The sequence below is a fragment of the Cibotium barometz genome, chromosome 7 (genome assembly GCF_041138505.1).
Source record: "Cibotium barometz isolate CiBa-2024 chromosome 7, ASM4113850v1, whole genome shotgun sequence".
In the NCBI taxonomy this organism is placed as follows: Eukaryota; Viridiplantae; Streptophyta; class Polypodiopsida; order Cyatheales; family Cibotiaceae; genus Cibotium; species Cibotium barometz.
Window position 1 is genome coordinate 45,368,163 of NC_141052.1, and position 9,469 is coordinate 45,377,631.

The window sequence follows — 9,469 nt, forward strand, 5'->3', positions numbered from 1 at the left end:
CATTCTACATGGTGTGTATAGTGATATACTCATTGAAGTGTAACAAGTGGTAAGACACGCCATGCTAGTAGATGATGTGTATAATGATACTCTCATCGAAGTGTAACAAGTGGTAAGTGTATGTTGTGTTTTTTCGTATCAATGTTTCATATTGGGATTAATTATTGAGATAGAAATTAATTGGAACAACTAATATGTTTCTGAGATAGGTGGTGAACAGTACATGTGTCTCATATGGAGGATCTTATCTATGTAATATCAGATTATTATTATTTTATATGAGTTGTTTTATTGGCCATGTGATAAATGATTGTACATATTATTTATCCATGCTTATGTGTGGTGTTGTTATATTACTAGCACATGTGTTAAAAGAGTTTTAGGCTAGCAATTCAAGTCACCTTTACTCCCAAAACCACTTCTATGAAGCCAGAAACCACCTTTCTAGATGAAATATGGTTTTCCGCATCTCTTAACCTCTTGTTAATCCGTCTGTATAGATGGAGTCAGCATATAAGGGAGGATTGGGCTCCCCTTTTAGATTGCTAAAACCTTGCTCATGATAAAAATCTATAATGGAAGCTTGCTCGTAAATTAATTTAGGAAAAGCAAAGCACTTACTTGACTATTTATAGCCTAATTAATCCTTGGATTAGAAATCTTAAACAAGTGAAAAATTCAAGATTCTAAAAGATTATGAAGAGTTTGAGACTAGTGACTTTGTTTCTATTTTCTCACAATCGTGCTACAGCACAGGTTCACAGCCAAGAAGAAAGTGTTTCTATCTGTTTCTATCTCTTCTTTTAAAAAGCCTAAGCTTTAAGCTTTCTAAGCTTTAAAGTTGAATATTGTTATAAGATTTTTCAAAATCTTTTAACTCTCAGAGATTACCTATTACATATGCTTTAAAAGCTCATATTGCTATAAGCTCAAAGCCTTCATTGGCTACAAAAAAGAAAAGGAAAGAGAGGGAGCTCTAAAAAAGTAAAATTTCACCACGTGGATAAAACTTGACGGAGCATTCTTCTACGAAAATTTTCAAACCTTTTAAAGACTTCTTCAGTGCATTATTACTTGGATTATTTCGGCATTAAGGAGTTATTTTGCAAGTTATCTTCTATATTAGACGCGTTTCTTCAGAAATATTCTCAAGCTTTTGAAGACTTCCAAAACCATGGCTTTTTGTTGACTATTCAACATCAATAATTTTATTTCTGCCACTTATCTTTCGACATAGAATCTCCAGTAGTTCAAATATTTTGCCAACTCTTCACACACACACACACACACACATAGATAGTCTAAAACATATATAAACCCTAATATATCTATGTCTTATTTTTATATACTGTATTATATCTATTTTAGGCAATATATATATTTGATTTTTTTATGTGTGTATAATAAGCACATACAGCCTAATACATTTTCTATCATATGTGAGTCTATGTGTGTGGCCTAAAATATATATAGCCTAAAAATACACACACACACATATATCTTAAAGCCTATGATACATCTGTATAGCCTAATAGAAATATTAGATTACATATCTATTAGGCTACACACACACAAATGCATAAATACATACATACATACATATATAATAGCATAATATATGTGTGTGTATAGCCTAATAGATATATTAGATTATATATCTATTAGGCTACACACACACACACCCATATATATAAATATATATAGCCTAAACCCTAAAGATATATATATATATATATACATTTATTAAAATATGTATAGCCCAATGTGTGTGTGTGTGTGTGTGTGTGTGTGTGTGTGTGTTTGTGACCGACCTAATAGATACCTAGACTAAAATATCTATATATACATCTCTCTCTCTCTCTCTCTCTCTCTCTCTCTCTATATATATATATATATATATATATATATATATATATATATACACCCACACATATATGTATACATATGTACATATATACATAGCCTAAACTATATTCTCTCTCTCTCTCTCTCTCTCTCTCTCTCTCTCTCTCTCTCCATCTCTTGAGCCTAAACGTTCAAAATTTTTTTTATAAAGCATGCATTTTCTCTCTATACATCATAACTATTAAAAAACACATTCTCTCTCTCTCTCTCTCTGTCTCTCTCTCTCTCTCTCACACACACACACACACACACACACACACACAGAGTTTCAACAACATATATAATAAAAAAGTTTTAAAAAAGTATGGCACACATGTTGAACCATTAAAAAAAGAAACATCACACTTAAGAAAAAAGAAGTTGTTAAAAGCAAATGAAAATGGTAGAAAGTTAGTTAAGTAAAAGAATATAGTAGAAAGTAACCTAAACAAGCATGCAAAGAATAAGTCAAAGATCAAAAAAGAAGAAGAGAAAGGGAGGGAGATGCATAGGGTCCCCCATCGCCAAATCATCTCCCAAACTTCGGCAATCATCAACCTGCCATCCTCTCCCGAAAAGCATTCAAATCTCTTTTTTTTCAAATTCAAAAAAATCTTTTATTGAAGAGAATGCTTTAAATTCTCTTCTTCTTTTCCAAAAATTCAAATTCCTCTTTGGCTTGCACGTGGCAAATCGGCCTTCTTCCTTACGATAATATAGAGATGAGGAGAAGGAAAAGAAGCATGCCCTTCCAATGATCTCTGTTCATCACAAAGAAAAGAAATGGAGGTTTAATCTATGGGCACTTCAAATCGAATCTAATGATTATAATCTTGGGGTTGCCCTTCAAGTTCTGAAGGCTATGTAATAATAATGTGCCTGATATCTGGGGGGCACACAACACTCTTAAACAAACCTTTGCAGAGTGAGAATACTAATGGTAATTACTTTCCTTAAATATCATGTTTAAATGAATTCAAAGTACTGAATCTCTCACTTTTTGTATATCAGGACTAGAGTTGGAGTACCCTTTTGAAGAAATGAAAAGAAGCATGCCCTTCCAATCAGGGTTCGAGAAAAAGAATGGTTCAACTTAGCCTAGAACTTGTTCGTATTTGTGCAAAGCTTTTGCTCAAATTTATGGGAGAAGGAAAAGAATCCTCTTCAAAATTTTCAAGTTTTAGTTATATTTTGTTTAAAAAAAATAGAGGAATGCCTTGTCAAAACAGTCAATTTCTTCTTCAAATTACAATGAGAAGGTTTTTAATCCAGCTCAATAAGATGTTCTTCCGGAACTCTGCTTCCTTCCAATGATCTCTTTGGAATCTCATCTTGCAAGTTATTAAGGCTGTTTAATAACGTGCGTGACATCCGGGGGGCCACACGGCAGCTTTGTGTCGAGAAAAAGTCCCCTTAAGAAGGCTTGAGAAAGAAATAAAAACTCTTGGCCAACGTGGTGGCCGCCCGGCCCTAGGAGAAGGTGGCTGAGCTGAAAAGGGCGGTGGAGGTACTATTCCGGAGAATGGAGAGGACGTCGGAAGAGACGACGCAGCGGGGGGTTTTGTACTGTGTGATGGCGGCCCCTTTGGACAAGAAGCGGTCTAGAAGCCTTGAAAAGGTTCCACGCTGGACCACACAAAGCTCGAGGGCACCAATGGTGCTCATTTTGCGAGAGGTGACGTAGCCGGGCTCAACGAAGGCACGGTCCATGAGGGTGGCGCAATCGGCAAGCCACTGTTGGAGCTGAATATTATTTTCAATGAGATTATCCTCTTGTAATTGCTGTTGTTGACACGGCGGCCTCTTGTGCAGCTCGTCACTGGCCACCACCTCCCAGAAGATGACGTAGTGCCCCGGCGCCGTCTTACGGTCTGCGTAGCTAGTGTAGTCCACCAGCTCAATGGACTTCCCGCTCGCTTCTGCCAGCCGCTTGGCTGCTCGGTTGACCACCATTTTCAAATCCTTCTCCGTGTTCTTGTCTATGTTTATGCTGAGCACCACATTCTTCCTGCACACATAGGCGAATTGCGGGGCCGTGTTGTAGAAGCCTGTTACCCTCACCACATCTCCGAGCCGATACCTATACAGTCCTGTGATCAAGCCAAAAAATGGAATACAACGAGAGTTAGAATCTTGATCCCCATTTATCGAACGATTAAAGCATTAGGCCACACTTTCTTTTTATGTTAAGAGAGAGGGAAGGGGGGCTTGTGACAGCAGTTGAAAGACAGCAATAATAATGTGCGTGCAGCTGCTGCTGGTATAAGGAAGGAAGAAACTCGCTTACCCCATTGGGTCGTCATGACGATCTCGTACTCCTGGCCAACTTTCACCTCAGCGAGGCCAACGGGGGAGCCCTCGTCGTACGTAGCAGCTGAAGAGCTGGTGGGACCATTGAGAGCAGCGGCAGCGTTGTGGTCGTCGTCAACGGCGCCGCCGGCCTTAATGCTGGTAGACCTGTGCAAGGGGATGAACTCGAAGAAGGCTAGGCTGGGCACAAGAGTGAAAGAAACGCCGCTCGGGGGGCTTGACCTCGGGTTAATATTAACCCCGATCCAACCCTCGGTGGCACCATAGTCAGCGCTAACCAAGGGCACCTTCGAGCCTGCATAACGCTGCAGTTTCTCCATGTAAGTCTCCATCGCCCCCGTCATTATCGAGAGGACATATTTACACCGGGGCCACAACGCCTCTATCACTCCATTCCAATCACCCATCATCAAACCTCTACACTTCATCGAGATCCCTTCTGCTAGCGTAGGATTTGGACTCAGAATGTCGCCTACTGCAACCCGAAGCGTATGATCTGTGATTTTAGGGCTTAATTTCCCTACCCTGATGTCTTCGCACAGGTCTTGCCACTCGCTTTCCAAGGCTCTCAAAGCCTCCACTAACGTGTATGCAAAGGGTGAGCTTAACACTTCCACTTCTTCACTGTAAAGAAGCCCGCATAATAAGTGGCAATACATGGACTGCCTGCAGTCTGAGCCAAGTACCACCTCGTCTGGACTGCATGCCCTCATCCCATTGCGCTTCTGCCTCAATTTGAACACATCACTCCTAATCATGTGGGTCGTTGCAGTCCCAGCCCTTAATCCTCCTTTTGTAGGGAAGAATTTCCCACAAAAGAGGAACTCCAGTATTCTTGCTCCTGATTCGATCGGATACACGCTGCAGGATATACAAGTACACAATTCATTATTAGTTTTAAAAAAATCGGATGCGCATATTCAAGAATTGTGAATTATAATGCTTAAGCTCTTCTTATTGCTCTCTAGGCAATATCACAGCAGCAAAGATATAAATATTGGTGCAAATTATTCAAACTACTCACCGATCTCTGAATGCAGCAGCGATACTAGCCACCGCCAAAGTGCCCGCCTTCAAACCTTCATGGAATGGAAGGTATTTTTCTCGTGTATCAGTAGTTCCAGAGCTGAATTACATACAGTATGCAAGAATTTCATGAAGGATTAATCGAATTTTGCACTGACGTATTTCATGAATGAACAATCGAATTATGCAGCACTTCAGGAGTCCGTAGAAAAAAAGAAGCAGAGGAAGAAGAAGAAGTAATTCATTGATTGACCTGGACTAATTACTGCATCTTCTTCGAGACAAATAATACGTGCTTCTTAGATTACAAGAAGAGCAATTATACATATATATATATATGCATACATTAATAATGCAATCGAAGAAAGCAAAGAGAGAGAATGGGATTGAATTGAATACTTATAATTTGTATTATATTACACACATACCTTAAGCAGATGGCATCGATGGGAGATGCAGTAAGAATGGATGAATTTTCACCATCCACAATCCTCTGTATGTAAGGCTTCAAGTCAGCGTGGGTGATCATGGGCACACAGCTTTTGAAAGTGAGGGGATCAATACTGCGTCCGTCGGTGGGCAAACCAAAATTTTGAAGATACTCGCAAGAAGCATTCTCTTTAAGTACAGAATTTAACAATGACTCTTGAACTCGAGCTGCGTTCTGGGTCATTTCCTCGAATCGAGCAATAGTAGTGCAGGGCTGGATGTCAATACGAGGAATAGGAAGGCCAGGCATTGCAGTGATCAAAATTGAAGTGGTTAATATTGTGTGGCAGATCTGTGGTCGAAGTACAGTTGTGCTAAAGTTTAATTATCTCGTGTGTGTGTTTTTGGGGGGGGGGTCTGCTGCTGCTGCTCTGAAGATGTGGTATACACTTCTTCACAGGAAGAAGAAGAAGAAGAAGATGTGGCCATATACACGCGCTGAAAGCCTTTATATAAGAAAGAAGAAGAAGCTATGGCGGTATACACGCGCTGAAAGCATTTTTAATATTCTACTGTACACACAACATGCTCCACTTTACTATTCTACTGAGAGACCGCCGACCAGTGGCGACACCGCAGCAGCGACTGCCATCGGACAAGGCGCCACGTGTAACTTCAGGAGAGAATCACGTTTTTCTTTTATCGCTCACACTGGTACTTCACGGCCCACCTACAGTGGTACACGACCGGGCGGCGGGCAATGGGCATTCTTCAGGGAAACCTATTTCTTCATTTCTCAGCGCCGATGTAATGTTATTCTTGCAAGACCCCACCGACCTTCCCTTTCTTATTTTGGGATGTTAATGTTTTTGTGTGTGTATTAATCATCTCGTCAAAATTCGTACAAACACACAAACATATACATACGGACGTATATGTGTATATACATATATATATATATATATATATATGTACATATATATGTATGTACGTACATATACATATACACATATACTTTATATACATACATATATATATGTACGTATATATGTATGTATATATATATATATATACATATATATGTATATATATATAAATAATTATTTGTGTGTCATTGTGTGCGCACATGTGGTGTGTGTGTTTGGAGAGAAGGCCATCGAGACTATACTTGTTTGCTGGCTTGTTGGACATCGCCCGTTTCCTATTGGCTACCGTCCATTTTTTCTTCTATTGCAACTAAACCCTTCTCGTCATTGCCTTTTCTTTTGCTCCGCCTCAAGGCTTGTGTGTGTGTGTGTGTGAGAGAGAGAGAGAGTTTTTTCCAACTCATTTTTCCAGATAAATTCGCCAACAACAAGCAGTCTACTCCCGTCATGGAGGTAAGATGTTGGAGGGAGTGGATCCTACATTAGGTGAAATTTGACACAAAAAGGGGCCATATAAGAAAAAAAAATGAATGGTGTAACATACCTCCTAGTTTAACCAAGTTATGATTAAAGATAATCTTAAGTTTTGGATGCTATAGATTTCAATAAAATGAATTCTAGTGGGTTTTCAACAGTAAATATTCTAGGTGTTAAAATTAAGTGAAAATTCAAGTTTGAGTTTTCTATTAGTGAATATGCTCAAAAGCAGCCTTTAAGTATGTATATAGACATGCAAATCGAAATTTCATAAAAAAGTAAAACGTGACCTATTTTTTAATTCGATGTTCCATACAACTAATTTTGGTGATTCCTCCCGTGTGCCAGGTTGAGAACGCACACATGTTCTCGTAATTTTAAGTACCCACACAACTAGTTTTTGATTTAACTATGCGCGAAGTTATACCTGTTGTGCAAGTTGCAGCCCTGACAACAGATTTGAGAGGGTTGCCAAATCTACCAACGCTCTTCCATAACTTTTTGAGAGTAGACATGGATTCCCAATCAATCAAGACATCTTCAAATATATCGGGGAAGTACACTTCAATGTCACTCTAGGTTGAGTTTTGTGGCAATTTGGATGTTGAACATCCAAATTGTTACAAAAGCTCACCTCTCTTCACTATTATGTAATGCAACTTAAAATACTTACTCAATAACATGTAATCTAACATCAAATTTTTGCGAGTATATATTTTCAAAAATAGAGGTTGCCATTATAGCTTTAAATCATCTTTTACAACTAAATGTTTTTAAGTCTGTAAAAAATATCTAAAAAAGAGTTTGTGTCACTAAGATAAGTCTTATTCATCCTCGTAGGTGATGTCTCCATCTAAATCACCACCATGAGCACCTCGTAAGTGGCCACCACTAGCACCAGCACTAGCACTTGTAAGGATTCCAAGTAGATCATCAATGTTGAACAGCTTAGCACACATTGCTTGGACTTTGATAAGGTGTAATCACTGCATGGAGCTTTTGGCACAGTGATGGAACCTCTGCTTCAAGCCAAGAAATCCTCCGAGTCACACTCTCTGCTGTTTGTCCTTGGCGACCTCGTCTCCTCTGTGTCCAGCTGTCGCCTCCTTGGATGCGCTACCAGACTCTATCCCCTCTCTTCCGTGCTTCAGCTACCATGACGGCCCTAAACAACGACCTCGTCTCCTCTGTGTCCAGCTGTCGCCTCCTTGGGGATGTGCTTTTGGAAGAGCCCGCTAGCCTGCCCAATTTAGTATCCTTGCTTTTTTCAAATTTTTCTTGCACCACCTTCCTCCTTACCATTTACACATCCATTACTTTCCTTTTTTCTTCCCCTTCCAGAACCATCTAATGTATCATTCAATTAGCATCCCAACAATTAAACGCCCACATGTTCTGCACACTTTTGAATTCAACCTACCAGTGCCCATTTATTTTGGAACGCATACACATACAAAGAGACCGAATGGCTGATACCACCTCCAGCAGACCACGGTCCGGATAAACCTGTACAAGCCTATAGCAAAACCATCCACCTTGTACATCTGCCAGGGCATTCAAAGCAAAGCCTTTTTACATGCCATGCATCCCATATGTACACAAGCCCAAAACACCTTTCAGATTTTTGCCTGACACCGGCATGCACATAGGAAGCTACCGTCATTCGTAGGTTGCTATGGGCATGCATAGGAAGCTACCGGCATGCAGTGGTTGTACCGACACGTTCTGGTTGCTACCGGCATGCGTAGGAAGCTACCGGCATGCGTTGGTTGCTACCGACATGCATAGGAAGCTACCGACATGCATTAGTTGCGACTAGCATGCATAGAAAGCTACCGGCATGTGTAGGAAGCTATCGACATGAAAAGGTTGCTACTGGCATGCATCGAAAAAGGTACTAGCATGCATAGGAAGCTACCGGCATGTATAGGAAGCTTTCGGCATACGTAAGAAGCTACTGGCATGTATATGAAGCTATTGGCATGCGTTGGTTACTACCGGCATGCATAGGAAGCTACCACATACATTGGTTGCTACCGGCATGCATAGCATTCATAGCTTGCATGAGGCTACACATTCATAGCTTATACATAAGCCTTCATGTATGCAGGTTATGCATAAAACTTCATACATAAAGCTTATGTATCGGCTTATGCATTAGCCATATGCATAAGCTTTATACATAAGACATGTGCATATGGCTTTATACATGGCTTATGCATATGGCTTTATACATGATGCTTATGCATATGGCTAATACATAAGCCTCATGCATAAGGTTATGTATAAGGCTATACATAGAGGCTTATCTCTAATGCATAAGCTTTATACATGAGGGTTATGCATGAGGCACATTGTGGTTATCATCAGTACTCTCAAGGATAGTAGCCCACTCTCTGCTAAATTACACCATCGAG

General features: G+C 39.9%; 1 protein-coding gene across 1 annotated transcript; it reads right to left on the minus strand.

Moving 5' to 3' along the window:
• Window positions 1-3,091: 3,091 nt before the first annotated feature.
• Window positions 3,092-6,136, minus strand: LOC147637070 (jasmonoyl--L-amino acid synthetase GH3.5-like). Its single transcript, XM_086800689.1, has 4 exons — window positions 5,649-6,136; window positions 5,219-5,320; window positions 4,172-5,055; window positions 3,092-3,974 (listed from the first exon to the last, which is right to left on the minus strand). Exons 1-4 carry the CDS (start codon window positions 5,957-5,959, stop codon window positions 3,355-3,357), a joined length of 1,917 nt encoding a protein of 638 aa, XP_086656815.1. The 5' UTR covers window positions 5,960-6,136; the 3' UTR covers window positions 3,092-3,354.
• Window positions 6,137-9,469: the final 3,333 nt, after the last annotated feature.